Raw genomic sequence first — 17732 nt, 5'->3', positions numbered from 1 at the left:
TTGGAACTCAATAAATATGAAAGAACCTTCAATTGCATAGTCATTGCCCCGACTGAAAATGGTTAATTAATTATCAATACACAGTACACTGCTTAGAAAAATAAAGTTAGAAAGAAAGTGTAATTCCAAGAAACTGACACCATATGGGTGAAATGAGGGCCAGACATCCACAAGTGGGGCCTGTGCTCACAGCCCGGCACCACGCAGTCAGATTTGCAAGAGAATGGCAGAATCGGCAGATACAGGAGGCCACTCAACCGCCCGTTCTCTTCACAGATGAGAGCAGAGTCACACTGAGCAAACGTGACATGGAGGATATGCAGAGGGAGAACGTTCTGCTATCAAATCATCTTACACTAGGACGTGAAATGTCAGCGTGCATACAGACACATGGAGCGCATACTCCCCCCCCGCCCCCCTTCAACAAATTACACAATGTAATCAATCAAAGCTTTACAACTAGACTTCATTCATTAAGATCTGTGATTTAAATGTTCTCTTTACATTTTTAGTAATGTAGTTATAGCTACCTATGCAGCAAGTTGCCTTTTTTTTATTTTTTTATTTTTTAAACTTATCAGGGAGGGGAACTCGATTTATTTATTTATTTTTACTTTGTTTCCGAGGAGAGAAATTGCTTCGGCAAGACACAACTGAGGTGGCGAGGCCACTAAAATTCGGTGAACTCGGATTGTAAAAATAAATTTAAAAAACTCACAGCTACTTGATAGAAAACTCCGAGAAGCAGCTTTGTACGGTGGTGTATACAGATTTTTGTCGAGAAATATAAAAGGGTCATGTGGTCTATGAGTGTTTGCCATATCATGATTCACATGATACAAAGTACAAGTAGAACAGAGTCATGCAGCATAATTAAAGTGCATGATATGCTGTGAAAATTGATATTTTCTCATAAAATGAACCGTGCCAATTGTTTAGGTGAGCTCAGGAAGACTGTAAAGGTTTTTTCATTAAGTTTTTCATTTAGCGTTATTTTCATTGCATCCGTAATTGTTTCTTATACAATTTAAGTACTATACTTCAGAAGGCATTTGGTACATGAATATCTGTCATGTTGTATGTATTTCGTCTTTATTTACATATCTCCTGCTTGCTCAAAAACAGTGACTATCATGGCCACATATGAATGCAGAGTTTATTTTTCAATATTGAAAGAATGATTAAAAAAATTAATCAATTTGTCACATGAATTGTCTACCAAACACCCATCAAAAATCTATGTGAGCCAGGAAGGGAACAATCGCACACAAAATGTGTACAGTTATCAAAGTAAAGGCAGTTCTGAAAAATAGAGAGCGGGTTGGGTAATGTTCTTCAACATTATACACATTAGTGAGGCATAACAGAGAAGAACAGTAAATCAGCAGCACCCAGAGACGTACAAACAGCATTTAGATGTTGACTTGAGTCATCTGCTGACAAACTTACATTGTTTATATACTTATGAAAAGCGGACCTAATGTGTTTCATAATGATCACTCAATATGAGATGTGGGGGTGAGGGACAAGTTAATATTGTAGAAGCTTCACTGCCGAGGTAGTCCTCAGGTAGACATTACTAACAACAGAGGGCACATAATTAAATTTTGTTGGAATACATATTCCTCCAAACATTGTGTTTGTCTAGTCAAATGTGTCACAATAACATTGCCAATCAACTCAGCTAATCAACATCATTCCAATTCAACAGTGGAAAACCCTTAATCCTGAGTGCTGTTTTTATAAAACGCACACTCATAAATTGTATTTTCGCATGCATCAAAAACCTGCTAGAAACAAAGATGGTGGCCTTTGCTCGCTACCGTAAGTCTCATTTGCTTTGGATACATATTGTATGCCTTCAGACACTGCGTGTCTCTCGTCGAATGTGTCACAATAACATTATTAATCACTTCGGCTCATTAACATCAGTCCAATTCGACCAAACAGTGGAAAATCTCACATACTCCTTTGTGCTGTTTTTATGAAACACACTCATAAATCTTGTATTTCCATATGCATCAAACAACTTGCTACGAACAAAGATGGTGGCTATTGCAGTTTCTGATCTAAACTAGCATGCTGTTAAGACATAAAATGAAATCACCATAGAAAACATTTGGTTAGAATATAGCAAACTTTACCCATATAATTTTACAGCTTTTAGTAAATGTATGTGCTGACAATACAGTTCTCCTTGTGCTTTACTTTGAGAAATGAACCACACAACAACATGGAGAGGCTAATATCTGAAATTCTCTGGTTTCATGATGGCTCAGTTGTCAATACGCATGGTAGGATGGATTTAATTTGTGCCAATAAATAGCGCACTTTTGCAACAATAGCATGCACAAACAGCACTGGTTGGTACACTGTTGTGGGAGCATAACAAAAAAATAATAATAATAACAGAAAATCCGAAATGTACAGACGTAATATGCAATTTATGTCAGTGGATCCTGCCGATTCATAGCTGCCTAACTACGCATAGCATGTGGGCGCACGGGAGAGACACTGTAGCCGAAGATATTACACTTCAGGGAAGATGTACAAACACCAATATTGTAATCTAATGAAGTTGGGACATTAAGTAAAATGTAAATAAAAATAGAATACAATGATTTGCAAATCTCAAGCTATATTCAATTGAATACACTACAAATACAAGATAAAAAACGGATAAACTATTCACTCATTTTGAATTTGATGCCTGAAACACTTTCCCAAAAAGCTGGAATAGCGGTATGTTTACCACTGTGTTACATCACCATTTCTTTTAACAACACTCAATAAGCATTTAGGAACTGAGGACACTAACTGCTAAAGCTTTGTAGGTGGAATTCTTTCCCAGTATTGCTTGATGTACAACTTCAGTTGCTAAACAGTTCGATGTCTCCGTTCTGGTATTTTGCGCTTTGTAATCCACCACACATTTTCAATGAGAGACAGTTCTGGACTTAACACGTGTAGAATGTGAATTGGCATTGCCTTACAGAAATAAGCAAGGAAGTGTCGGGAAAAGAAATGCTTCTTGTATGGCAGCATATGTTGCTCCAAAACTTGTATGTACCTTTCAGAATTAATGGCGCTTTCACAGATGTGCACATTACCCATGCCATGGCCACTACCCCCTGTAGATGATAAAATTCCTAAACTCCTTGCAATTGTACATTGAGAAAAATTGCTCTTAAACCGTTGGACTATTTGCTCACGCAGTTATTCGCAAAGCGGTGATCCTCGCCCCGTCCTTGCATGTGAACCACTGAACCTTTCGGGGATGCTCCCTTTATACCCAATCATAACACTCGCCCCTTTCCAATTAACTCGTTCACCTGTAGAATGTTCCAAACCGGTGTTTTTTTTTTAGCATTCCTCAACTTTCCCCACTCTTTTTTTGCCTCTGTCCCAGCTTTTTGGGAACGCGTTACAGGCATCTCATTAAAAATGAGAGAATATTTAGCAAAAGAACAGTAGGTTCATCAGTTGGAACAAATATCTTGGAGTGTATTCAATTCAATATAGGTTGGAAAGGCTTTGCAGGTCATTGTATTCTCTTTTTTGAATTTACGTTTTACACAACATCCCAACTTTAGTAGAATTTGAGTGTGTATTTTTTCAGGTTGTAGGCATAGTTTGATGGCTAACTTCACGCTGCAGTAGTAGAACTGGTTATTATGAATAAGGAAGGGGCAATAGCACCAAATGGCCAATGGAATGGAAGGGCGCTTGGTAATTATATAGTGGGGGAGGGCCGACTCACGAAAAACTATATACCCCCAGCCTAATTCTGTCATCGGAAAAATACGGACAACTGAGATGGTGAAAAAGTGTTTGGAGCTCAACAATTCAATTCTAAATTGTTCTCAGTGTTTGGATGTTTTCAGCATTTACCTTCAACCATACTTAATGTATATAGATAAAAAACACAAAAAATACTTTGAGTCTTTAACGATTAAGACATTTTCAAAATCTGATCTTTTTTAGCCGACACCGATATGCTGAAAATCGCATGATCAGTCCAGATTTTTCGATCATGTTTGAATGAAAAAGAACATTTTATTTTTAATGTAACACTATTATCTCATGGCCCGATCGACCACAACGAATGAGGATTTGACTCCTTGAAAAGAAATATCTGTGGCCCTTTAAGATTTGTTCGTGAGCACCTTGTCTATACTGTATATGCCCTGTGATTGTCTGGCAACCAGTCCAGGGTGTACCCTGCCACTCACCCAAAGTCAGCTGGGATAGACTCCAGCTCACCTGGCACCCTAGTGAGGATAAGCAGTACAGGAAATGGATGGATGGATCCAGTGATAATTTGTCTTTTAAAAATGTATGTTGAATATCCAATATCTAACTTCAATAGTGTGTATAAATTAATGTAAGTTTGTATTGTTTATTATATGTATCATTTGATTACATAACGGCTTCAATGGTCTAACATTTTCACCAGTATTAAAACCTAACATCGTAATTATGACAGATGTTCATCCAAGGCACAGGTGTCAAACTCGAGGTTCATTTTATGTGGCCCGCGAAAGCAAATCATGTGCGTCAACTTCCATGATTCTTGCTAAATTCTGTACAGCAATTTTAAATTGTCATATTTAATGAATAATAATGAGATATGGCAAGCATTTTTTGTTACCAAACACCTCTTTTCGTAACTTGAACAGCAGTTGAATAAATATTATCCTTGACCCTGATTTCAAAACTAGTTATCCATCAATTTGTCGTGTACATGTAATAATATGATGAGGTGATCAAACATTTTTGGGGCTTTCACATTCATAAGGGCCCTCTGAGGGAAACCGTAACTATAATGTGGCCCACGACAAAAATGAGTTTGACACCCCTGACCAGGCCATGAAGAAATCAAGTTCATTATGTGTCATCCTGTCAAGACCAATGGAAATGAGTTTAGCCATGGATGGATAATGAAGAAAGAGGTATTGTGTGACACTGCCCCATCTGATCAGGGAAGAATTTTATGATTTGACATCCACCCTCTGCTTCTATACTGATAAGGCCCCGACAGAGATGCTTTTGACTTAAAGTGTGTGTGTGTGCGCGCGCATGTGTGCTGCCATATTGACTTATTGATGAATAGAACTGCCCATCTCCATCTCACATCTGCGGCCTATCACAAGGCTGTAGACAGATAACAGTGCCTCAGCTCAAAAAGTGGAGTAAATTTGGATGAAATTTGTTTTGGAGACTTGTTAAGACCTTCAGTAGTCGGAGGTGTCCATAGTCTGCTACAATGTCACAAAGGATAGGTGAAGAAAGTATAAACTGTCTACCTGAAAGTGAGGTGCTTGACTTTGAACTGGGTCTCTATCACGCCTGTAGTCCTCAGTCTTACGCGCAGAACATCCATCTCTGTGGGGACGTAGTCCGGAGACGAGATGCGGCTCATATTTTCAAAGAAACTAAAAAAAACAACAGAGAGAGGGACAAAAAGGTGCAAAAGGTCAAAAACAGAGGAGACGACAGCTAAATAAAATATTTTTTTTTTTAAATGAATAACCTGGAGACAAGCTTGAGATCAAAGTGAAAATCAGGAATCAATTGCAAGTGTGTGTATGTGCATACGTACGCATCACAAGGCCATTACTAGACACAGCAGGTTGAGTGTGCAGTGATAAGATTGAAGCCCCAGGGGGCGCAGTGGCTCATCGTGATGAATATTCACACTGGTTTACCATAATAACATACTGAAGCTAAACTTTCAAACAGATTCGCTATGAACACAATTAGCACAACCAAGTGTGCCGTGTGCCCCCGAAGTGTGATCTTTATGTAAACACACACACACACGACATCTAAAAGTAGCTAGGCTGACTGTGACATTCTCAACTCGTCAACCTGAATCAGTTTCTTGGACAGCGAGATGGATCCTGCTGTTTAGTAAACATAACATAACACCACACAACACTGCTTGGAAGATGTGGTACAGCAGCCACACATGCGTGCTGTATATTACAACCCCAATTCCAATGAAGTTGGGACATTGTGTTAAACAAACAAAAAAACAGAATACAACGATTTTCAAATCATGTTCAACCTATATTTAATTGAATACACTACAAAGACAAGATAATTAATGTTCAAACTGATAAACTTTATTGTTTTTAGCAAATAATCATTAACTTAGAATTTTATGGCTGCAACACGTTCCAAAAAAAGCTGGGACAGGGTCATGTTTGCCACTGTGGTACATCACCTTTTCTTTTAACAACATTCAATAAACATTTTGGAACTGAGCACACTAATTGTTGAAGCTTTGTATGTGGAATTCCTTCCCATTCTTGCTTGATGTACAGCTCTTCGTTGTCGTATTTTACGCTTCATAATGCGGCCCACATTTTCAATGGGAGACAGGTCTGGACTGCAGACAGGCCAGTCTAGTACCCGCACTCTTTTACTACAAAGCCACGCTGTTGTAAAATGTGCACAATGTGGTTTGGCATTGTCTTGCTGAAATAAGCAGGGGCTTCGATGAAAAAGACGTTGCTTGGCTGGCAGCATATGTTTCTCCAAAACCTGTATGTACCGTTCAGCATTAATGGTGCCTACACAGATGTGTAAGTTACCCATGCCATTGGCACTAACACAGCCCTGTACCATCATAGATGCTGGCTTTTGAACTTTGCGTCCATAACAGTCCGGATGGTTCTTTTCCTCTTTGGCCCGGAGGACACGACGTCCACAATTTCCAAAAACAATTTTAAATGTGGACTCGTCGGACCACAGAACACTTTTCCACTTTCCATCAGTCCATCTCAGATGAGTCCGGGCCCAGAGAAGCCGACATTCAACGTTGGTTTTCGGCCTTGTCGCTTACATGCAGTGATTTCGCCAGATTCTCTGAAACCTTTGATGATATTATGGACCGTAGATGATGAAATCCCTGAATTCTTTGCAATTGTATGTTGAGGAACATTGTCCTTAAACTGTTCAACTATTTTCTCACACACTTATGAACCTCGTCCCATCTTTGCTTGTGAATGACTGAGCAATTCAGGGAAGCTCCTTTTATACCCAATCATGGCACTCACCTGTTCCCAATTAGCCTGTTCCAAACAGGTGTTTGATGAGCATTCCTCAACTTTCTCAGTCTTTTTTGCCACTTGTCCCAGCTTTTTTGGAACGTGTTGCAGCCATAAAATTCTAAGTTAATGATTATTTGCTAAAAAAAAATAAAGTTTATCAGTTTGAACATTAATTATCTTGTCTTTGTAGTGTATTCAATTAAATATAGGTTGAACAAGATTTGCAAATCATTGTATTCTGTTTTTATTTGTTTAACACAATGTCCCAACTTCATTGGAATTGGGGTTGTGTATATGTATATATACATACATACACACACACACACACATTACGGTAAAAGTAGTAGTACAGTTAATACATTTCGCAGTATGTATTGTACTTTTACTGAACTACAGGAGCAGATATCAGTACTACTACTTTTACCAGAGTCGTATTTTACAGAAGTATCTTTATCTTTTACTTTAGTACAGAGTGCGAGTACTTATGCCACCTCTGGTGGCTCTCAGTGGGGGACCAGTGGGGCCTGTCGGTGTAGATAACTGCAGCGGTGGAGCCTCTCGCTGGGTGGAGAATTAGACCAGACGGCCTCCCCCAGCTCTCACGTACTTGCCAACTTCTCTACAGTTAACTTTCATTTTCAGTTCTCACCATGCTCAGATTTTCCACCAGGGAGAGTTAAAGGTTTTACATTTTAAGCACATATTTACAAAGAAAACACATTTATGTATTGTATGTGGTATAATGTGTGAACCGGCTTAGGATGTGAACTTTTACCTCTGCCAGGTGCAAAATATTGTCCGGCACGAGGTTATGTTTTGATCACCATTTGCTGGTAGGTTAAAAGCTTTTAAAAAAACACTCCAAAGAACTATGTAGAGGTGGCCAATAAGCCTTGAAATTTTAACTCAGATCCAGGTAAATGCGCAAACTGAGGAATGACTTACCACTTTTCACCCTTAAAATTTGCCTGCATTGAAGCCATGTGCGGCAGTGATACACCAGATCCAGCAGATGATGAGGTGCGGTGGGTAAAATAAAAAAAGTATAAAAATAAAAATGTATACAAATGAATAAACAAATTGCTGTGTGTGGAAATCATTTTGTAATTACTGCCACCAACAGGCCTCGAATGGGCAATTGGTGCATCATGATATTTTAGTCAAAGCCAGACAGTTTTAGGATTGTTAATCCTGTGCATATACAGTAGCTTTGCCCTGCTGGGTGTGGTTCTAGTAGTTTTTGTTTATCATGACACTGGCTTTTTAATACCCAGTGGCAGCAAGCACATGGCTGAGTAGCAGCCGTAAAGTCCAACTAATTAGACCCCTGCATCTTTTCAGCACAGCGTGTGTGTGTGTGTGTGTGTGTGTGCCCGCGAGCGTAAGTTGGCATGCTAGGAGAGCACTTACTACAGCGCTGAGTCATTGAGCTCGTACTCGTACCCCCGGGCCACCGCAGCTCTCACCCCCTGGTCACCCCACAAACAGGACAAGGCGTGGCCCAAGAAAGGAAAAAAGATCTGATCTTCGTCAAAAGAGCGACCACACGACAGCACAGAGTGGGCATGCACCTGAGAGAAAAGACACACATTTGTATTTATGAATACAATCACTGGCTGCTCTCTATACATAATTATTAATATAAAGTGTCCGACGGACACTGGTGCCAATTATCAAAGGAAATACTTTGATCATCATCTCCTCCCAACAGGATGTGATCAGTGGGTGGAAAGTCTGTGAGCTATATTACTTTGGAGTCTAAATCAAGTTAAACCTCAGAATCAAACCCCCTCAGGAATCTTAAACTGTCAGTAGCGCATACAATTTAATGTGGAGTGGGAGGATGGGGCAGCCATAGTGGTAAGATGCTGCTCCACAGTGGTGATCTGGTGTCAGTACAGGAAATAAGTGCCACTGAAAAAAGTAGACGAGGCAAGAGAGCAAATAGAAGGGAAGTGGTCTACCTTGTTCCTGCTGTTAGCCAGGTTGATGCGGAGGACGCCCATGCCATGAAGAACAAACTTCATAGAGGTCAGGAGGTTATCCAACACTGCTGGCTGACACAGCAACACGCATTAATATACAGGGTGTTTCAAATATTTGGAACATAATTTTGTAGTCTAACGACATAGCCAAATGTCACTGGAATGATCGCAAATTGAATTGAATCAGATGACCGAAGAGTAATGTTAAACTTACATTTCATTGAATGCTTTGCTTTTTTTCAGGGTGACAAATGACATTCACCAGCAAATATCAGTCATTTTGTGTGTTAGAATATACAGTGAACCCCAGCATATACACAGTTCACTTAGTCATGGATAAAAAAAATGTTTTACCTATACGTAATTATTTGCTTAAAACAAATTAACTATTTGCTGTTTTAGTGCTCAGACTAAAGCCCTGCCTCCTATAAAAGTATAGCTTTGTTGCCATTTTGGTGCTAAGAAACTGCAGTATGTTGTGAGTTGAGGAACTTCATGTAGTGCGTTGCCACTTTAATGGCAAGGAACTATTCTGAGGTGAGTCGAGGAGATTTATGTAGTGTTTGCTGCCATCTTGTGACAGCTATAGGTAATTAAAGTATAAACCTTTTGGGCGGGGGCATCAATGACTCGTGGATTTTCACTATTCGTAGCGCAGATCAATCCCTAATACTGTACGCTCGAACAGACAAACCAGTGTGCAGTGGGCATTTTTGGCAAAATTTAATAAAAATACACTAACTGGAACGCAGATTTGGTCATGGAATAAAACAAAAAAGGGAAACGTATTGTGCCACAGGCAGTTGCGCATATTGAACATATGAGAAGCATTTTCAAATTAGTTCCCGTTTGAATTTGTTGGAATCCTGATAAAAAAAAAAAAAAAAAAATCTTATTTTTTCAAAATAAAGCACATTTCATTTTGTTGAACACCTGTACAATAAATAGTCCAAGACATTGTTTCTAAACCAACACGACAGCATGAGGATGTATGTACTGTATGTTCCCCCCAATAGCTACCTCCCAGCCTTTATTTGCATACAGTTTTGGAATGTCAAACAATGTTACCAGGATTTTACAATTTATATCGAGTGAATCTCGAGTTTAAAACAAAATAAAAAGCACTTAAAAAAACTAGACATGAACAAGGACACCTTTAATACTGCGCGGCGTTCTTATTTATAAGAAAAAATATTTTCATTTGCGAAACAGTGTGCTGTATGCGTTTCTGTGCTGTGGTTTTGGTTAGCAACAAAGTTCAAATTGGCTATGCAGTTACTATTGTTGTTACTATTTATTCTCCGTGCAAACAGTAATGTTTAGGAACGCAGATAATTACAGTTACTAACAAGTTTTTTGAGGGAGGTGATTGTCTTTAGTGGATGACACACCCGGTGGCTATTTGAGAAAATACAGTATAATATACAGTAGTGTACCGGCCATAACATTAGGTAAACTTTCTTCAAATGAGCTCTAATACGCTCATCTTAAATTCAGGAAATGGCTACCTTAACACTGCAAACCACCACCATTAGCACTAATATGTAATAACATAATAATATAATAATAACCACCGTTAAATTAAAATGGTAAATGGACTGGAGTTATACGGCACTTTAGCTACACCATCACAGCCCAAAGCGCTTTACAAAGTCTCACATTCGCCCACTCATACACCAATGGGCGACTGCTGTCATACAAGGCGCTGCCAGGCCCACTGGGAGAAAATTAGGGTTCAGTGTCTTGCCCAAGGACACTTTGACACGCGGACTGTCGCAGCCGGGACTCGAACCAATGACCCTTTGGTCACTGGACGACCCGCTCTACCTACTGAGCCACAAGTGCAAACAATTCTGTCATTCTCGAAAGGATTTCAGGATGTTGTGCAATTGTGGCCACGATCAAACTCACTTTAAACATCGCTGTTTGGAAATATGCACTCACGAACATCACCGAAGCTATATGTCGGGGACATGTCATAAAATTTGGGGAGTTTGTACAGTACTTTACTACAAAACATTTTGACTCAATTATTATTATCATCATCATTATAGATTAAGACATGTTTTCGGAACAAAATTAGTAAAAAGTTAAGAGTAAAATACAGCATGTTTGCATATGTAATTAGAATGTAGTTGGGTGTGTAAACTGGTGGACCCCCCCCCCAAAAAAAAATTATTGAACAGTACTACCAGGCTTTTTGTCAGTGTACTACAAGGCACACCTGCCTCACAGTTCTGAGGACCCGTGTTCAAATCCGGCCTCGCCTGTGTGTTCACCCCGTGCCTGTGTGGATTCTCTCCGGCTACTCTGGTTTCCTCCCACATTCCAAAAACATGCATGGTAGGTTGATTGAAGACTCTAAATTGCCCGTAGGTGTGAATGTGACTGCGGATAGTTTTTTTGTTTATATGTGCCCTGCGATTGGCTGGCAACCAGTACAAGGTGGACCCCACCGCTCGCCCAAAGTTAGCTGGGCTCCAGCACGCCCGCAACCCTAGTGAGGATAAGGGGTACAGATAATGAATGAATGAATGAAATCAATGAATACTACAAGGCACAATTGCACACTGTTTTCGTAACTATCAAGAAGTGAATCACACAGTTGTCTCAAACAGTTTTCAAGTTCCTTTTCTTACTGAAAAACAAGACAAAAAACAACAGACTTAATGACAGCAAAATAGTCTGAACAGCAACACAAAGCCAGAACTGAAGACACAAAGAGCCTCAAGAGAGTTAAACAGTCTGAATACCAAAATGAATAAAAATAAATGAAAAGAAAAACTGTAGTAGTCCTAAAAGTTCAGTTCTCTAGATGCTTTTGTTCATAATTTGATCCTTTGGCACATTCCTAAACCAAAAGTTAGCAGAACACACGCACAAACAACACATTCTTTTTCTGTCAAATAGTGTCTAAACTATGTTTGTTTGTTTTTGTGTGTATCGTATATTGTGTTCAAGTAGGCATTGGCAGAAATGGAAAGGTTTACTTTGTATGATAAGAATACCACAACAAAAATGTTTAAAATGGCCCAAACAATGTATTCATATAATAGTTTGGACACAAGTTACATTCATACCCATGGGCAATAGAGTCTCCAATAAACGCAAGATACTGTACATCATTTTGGGACTGTGAAAGGCACTGCAAACTGACACCACAATAATAAACATAGTTAAATTAATACTTATTTGTCAATCAACGCTGAGTTTTTCATTATCTTTGTAAAGGCATAATTTTAAATGCAACTTTTGTATAGGATATCATTACATTTTTATCAAATTTGGAGCAAGTGAGTGGGTATATACATGGAATGTGCTGTGTTTAAAGCTACGAGCTGATTCTCAAAATGTACAGTGTCCATCTGGGATCAGACAAAATGTGCACAATAGTAGTAACTTACAAAACAGCTCAAAACTCTGCTTTAGTGCTCAGAAATAAGGGATTTAATCGACTTAGCAGCAGAGAGGCTCCTACAGAGAATGAAAAAACTATTTGTGTGTGTTAGACAGCACCCCCACATGACCCGTCTGTCTCCTGCCAGCTAACGATAAGCTTTGCATTCCATTACGATTCTATCACAGTCTGATGGCTACTCTGTTTAGTGTCCACATAGGGAATTGTTGCCATTTCAATAAAATGTGCCTGAAAGCGACACCACTTCACAAAAACATCAGTCTTTTTTACGAGAACTTTGTCGACATCGCTATAGTGGTTCGGGATCCAAATGAAGCGGAAACTCCAAGGTGGAGGGCAAATCCTCAAAGTCAGATGCTGGGAACCATCATCTTGTGTGACATTACACTAGATTTCATCAAAACATGTTAGACTTCAGTTCAGTGATCATACTATAACCCCAATTGCAATGAAGTTGGGACGTTGTGGTAAACATAAATAAAAACAACAGCGAACACACAGGAAACCAAGTGCAGCGTAAAATGGCCTTTATGCTTTGAGCTACGTACTATGCACTGTATATTATGGATCTACTTGGTAAGATTAACATTTGTATGTAATTGATATTGAATTTATTTTGTTGCTCATATTGTACCTTCAATGGTGGAGTCAGAAGAAACTGTCGGAAAAACAATCCACTTTTGTACAACTACGAAGCCACGCTATTGTAACACGTGCGGAACGTGGTTTGGCATTGTCTTGCTGAAATAAGCAAGGGCGTCCATGAAAAAGATGTTGCTTGGCTTGGCTGTGCCAAACCACATTGTGCACGTGTTACAACAGTGTGGCTTCGTAGTAAAAGAGTGCGGGTATTAGACTGGCCTGCCTGAGTGCGGGTATTAGACTGGCCTGCCTGCAGTCCCGACCTGTCTCCCATTGAAAATGCGTGGCGCATTATAAAGCGTGTGCTCTAACAAGTGGGTCTTGTCCCAACTTCATTGGAATTGGGGTTGTACGTCGTTTAGCAGGTACTGTTGTCACAAGGAAAACTGTGAGTAATGTACTCCGCCACCATGGCCTATATGCACGCTCACCACGCAAGACCCCATTGCTGAAAAAAAAGCAGGCCAAAGCTAGTTTAAAGTTTGCTGAACAACATTTGGACAAGCCAGTTAAATACAAGGAGAATATAGTCTGGTCGGATGAGAGCAAAATCTAACTGCACATCACCCTAAAAACACCATACCAACAGTGAAGTTCGGAGCTGAGAACATGATGGTGTGGGGCTGCTTTTCAGCAAATGGTACTTGTAAACTTCATATTACTAAAGGAAGGATGAATGGGCAAATGTACCAAGACATTCTTGACAAAAATCTGCTGCCATCCACGAGGATGATGAAAATGAAACGAGGGTGGACATTTCAGCAGGATAATTATCCAAAACATACTGCCAAGGAAACTCTCAATTGCTTTCAGAGAAAAAATATAAAGCTGCTCGAATGGCCCAGCCAATAACCTGAATTGAATCCAATCGAAAATCTATGGAAAGAACTGAAACTCAAGGTCCATAAAAGAAGCCCACGGAACCTTCAACATTTCAAGACTGCTTGTGTTGAGCAATGGGCTAAAATCACACCAGAGCAATGCGTGCGACTAGTTTCTCCATACAGGAGGCGTCTTGAAGCTGTCATTGCAAACAAAGGCTTTTGTACAAAATGTTAAATAAATACCAGTTGGCGTGTTCAATACTTTTTCCCCGTGTCATTTCACATTATTACACACAACTTAATTTTTGAACTTATTTGTTCTACTTTCTTTGTATGTATTGGGTTGTTCAAACATCTGGTGAAATTTTCATGTCAATAGCACCTTTGGAAACATATTTGAGAAAAATAGTTAAATACTTATTTCAGCCGCTGAAGTTACACCCTGAACTGGTTGAAAGCTAATTGCAGGGCACACAGACAAACCACCACTCGCACTCACATTCACACTTAGGCAATTTAGAGTCTTCAAATAACCTGTATATGTACATATTATACATACTGTATTATGCAAATTTTCACAATAAAGCAAAGATTTCCACAATGAAAAGTTAAATATGTTTCACAGAAAAATCTGCAGGACAGGGATGGATGAACTGTGACTTTATGGCTATTAATCAAGGCTTTAATTTTGGAAATAAATAAATAAAATGTTTTAAAACATTAAAAAGACCAGGATCCTAAAACACTTTGCAATAAACATTTTTACTGTTCTGAAAATTACAACCAACAACTTTGAGTATCAATTTTGTAAACAACGCATACCGACAAAGGAACCACAAAGCTCAAGATGTGTTGGGTTGTCTGCCAACAGACATACATAGTCTTCCTAATTCCAGAAATAACAAAATAACTAGGTGACAAGTTCCTCTCCATTACGTGAACATCTTTATGGTTAAAGCATGTTTAAAAGTAATATGCTCTCATACAAGACAAATTATCGGCGTGTATTTTAATCCAAAACACAAGAAGGTGATTTATTTGTTGTTGTAACCTATTGTTGTTGCTTTTAAACCTTAGTAAATTGGAGATGCTTGTGTTTATGGTCACCTACAATATGAGCAAAAACATTTCACAGATAATGATCAGTCGGAAAATTGTTGGCAGAGTCAGTGGATTCCTCATTCTCGTGTTTTTATTCTTGCCCCTTTCCACCCTTGTCTTATTCAATCTACAGTTCTTCTGCTCCCTCTGTGACTGATGCGTACTGGTATCTTACTTTTATGTTCACAAGGGCACACAAACACCATGAATCAGTTTCTGTATCGACACTCTGCATGACAGTTTATTTTTTTAAATGGGCTCTCTCGACCAACAACTGCAATAAAAACAAATCTTTCACTCACAAATAAGACAAGGCGCATAAAGCCTTGATGTGTATTGTACAGTTAACTGAATTATGCTCCAATTAACTACAGTTAATTGGAGTAATCTGAATCCCTCTCCCCTTTTTTTGCCACTTAACCTCTCTAGGAAAGTATACAGCAGGGGTGTCAAACTCTCTTTTTTATTTATTTTTTTTGTCTCGAGCCGCATTGTCCTTATGATTTCCCTCAGAGGGCCGTTAGAACAGTGAAACCAGATAAATGTTTAATCATCACCAAAACACATTACCCTTACACAACAAATTGAGGGATAACTAGTTTTGAAATCAGAAGACAAGGATAATAGTTTGTTCAAGTATTGTTTAAGTTACTGTAGAAGAAGAGTTTGGTAACTGAAAAATGTAATATCTCAACATTATTGTTTATTATTATGACAATTTGGAATTTTGGTACAGATTTTAGCAAGAATCACGGAAATTCACGAGCATGATTTGCTTTAGCGGGCCACATAAAATGATGTGGTGGGCTGCATCTGGCCCCTGGGCCTTGATTTGGGCACCTATGGTATAGAGTAAAAAGACACCTGGACTCCAGTGTGCGTGTGACAGTGTAGAGGGAACAGCAGCAGCGTCAGCAGCCATATAACAACTCTCAATAATCTCTGAATCCATCCAGGGACACTGAGGCATTGTACTTGTCCAGGGTGGTGTTCAGCTCAGCGTCATTAATGCGCAAAATAAACAGTCGCCTTGTGTCATGGCATGAGTAACAAATACACAACAAAGAACCCAGCCCAATATTTATTAACCACAGATTGCTGTGTTTAACTTTACAAAACTGTGTGTATGTGTGTGTGTGTCGTAAGCTTAATTGGTTTCACCAATTCTCACTGCTACAGTCGCTGTCAAGAGAACAAGATTGATTTTCTATCTTAAAGATGTATGGATCTACAAATCAAATAGCTTCTGCAATGAAAAATCATATAATTAGTAGATCCAGTGCACAAGAGTTTATTGCAAGTCTGTGAAAACACATTTGCAAGGAAATCACATTTTTTATTTACACAATGTTGTAACATTGGCCTGTGGATAGCAAAAACAACACAGTGCTGCCTCTGGTTATGAATACAGGAAGGATTACATGAGGAGGAGCCCCTTTCCTCCTCCTATTCCAGACCGGTAGACATGTCAGTGTCCTAATGTGACACAAAGCATGATCAATACGATTCAGACACAAAGGAGAAAGCTTGTGTGTAGTTTGAAGTAGCTGCCCATTCTGAAGCACGTCGAGCTGACGTGCACCTCACAAACACTCAGAGACCATCATAGAGAAATGAAACTATATGATTTTGTGTGCACAAGACAGGGTGTGTGTAGGGAGGTTAGAGGTCAGTTAGAGGTCACCAAAGTGCACATTTGGACCGAAATACCCATTTTTCAGGAGAAAATAGAAATAGTTTCACATGAGAGCGAAACCCAACTGACAGCACAGACAACAACAGGTTTTTACAGTATTAGTGCAAGCTTGTACATGTAGACTATTTTGGTATACACATTATACACACCCACTTCAATACACATTGTACACCTGCATAATCCTAATAATAATGAGAATCAATGCAAGCACTGTAGCATCCTTACAAAGATACAGCTCAGTTTTGATTGATGCTTTGCTTATTATTGTTAATGTAGTTTTCACTGCATCATACTAAGATGTGTCCCCACTATTTTGCTCCTGTATTGTAGCTAGTAACCACACTGGCGGTGTAGTGGAACATGCTGTTCTGTTTCACGGAAATGGCACGGGTTCGATTACTGGTCAGTGCCCTAATACCCAGCCACTGCCGGTCCCAAGCCTGGGGAAAAAAAAAATAATAATAAGAATAATGCGAGTGACTCGCTATGGCTACAACCCGACCTGACAGGACAAGCCAAAAGTCACAACAACAACAAATGTAGCTTGTAACCAAAGTATTTGAAAGACATTTCAGTATGAACCAATGTAGTTCCACACTACTACAACCACAATAATTAACATCATATTAAACTAGAAATGTATTGTTGTAGAAGACATGAAGAAGATTTATATTCCAACTGGTGATTATTTATTATGTACCGTGAAAATGCCCATTGTGTCCTGTCCTCTACAGATGTCGAGGTTTTATTTAGGAGTGACTTAAAAAAAAAAAAAAAAAAAAAAAAAAAAAAAAAAAAAAAAAAAAAAATCAGTAGGATGTGTCAAGCACAATGGCAAGACTAACACACACACGCAGCAGAATGCAGGAGCTCCCTAATATGAAGGAATACAGTGAAATGTTCCATGTGGCAGCACAAACAACTGAGGCCTTCATACAATATGTCACATAACAGCAGATGCAAGCCAGAGACAACTGACACAGACTGGCTCTGTTTAGCTTTGTTTTA

At 39.1% G+C, this 17732-nt stretch overlaps 1 protein-coding gene across 4 annotated transcripts in view; it reads right to left on the bottom strand.

Annotated features, from left to right (window-relative positions):
- gnav1 (guanine nucleotide binding protein (G protein) alpha v1) overlaps window positions 1-17732 on the bottom strand; it is a 39274-nt gene that overhangs the window by 18043 nt on the left and 3499 nt on the right. For all 4 annotated transcript variants that reach the window (XM_061680495.1, XM_061680493.1, XM_061680494.1 and 1 more), the window contains exons 3-5: window positions 9023-9115; window positions 8469-8629; window positions 5307-5435 (exon numbers count right to left, since the gene is read on the bottom strand). In XM_061680495.1, coding sequence (XP_061536479.1) covers window positions 5307-5435; window positions 8469-8629; window positions 9023-9115 — 383 coding nt within the window. The remainder of the gene's footprint in view (window positions 1-5306; window positions 5436-8468; window positions 8630-9022; window positions 9116-17732) is intronic.

The sequence above is a fragment of the Phycodurus eques genome, chromosome 6, assembly GCF_024500275.1.
Source record: "Phycodurus eques isolate BA_2022a chromosome 6, UOR_Pequ_1.1, whole genome shotgun sequence".
Classification (NCBI taxonomy): Eukaryota; Metazoa; Chordata; class Actinopteri; order Syngnathiformes; family Syngnathidae; genus Phycodurus; species Phycodurus eques.
This window is presented reverse-complemented; position numbering and strand designations above follow the sequence as displayed.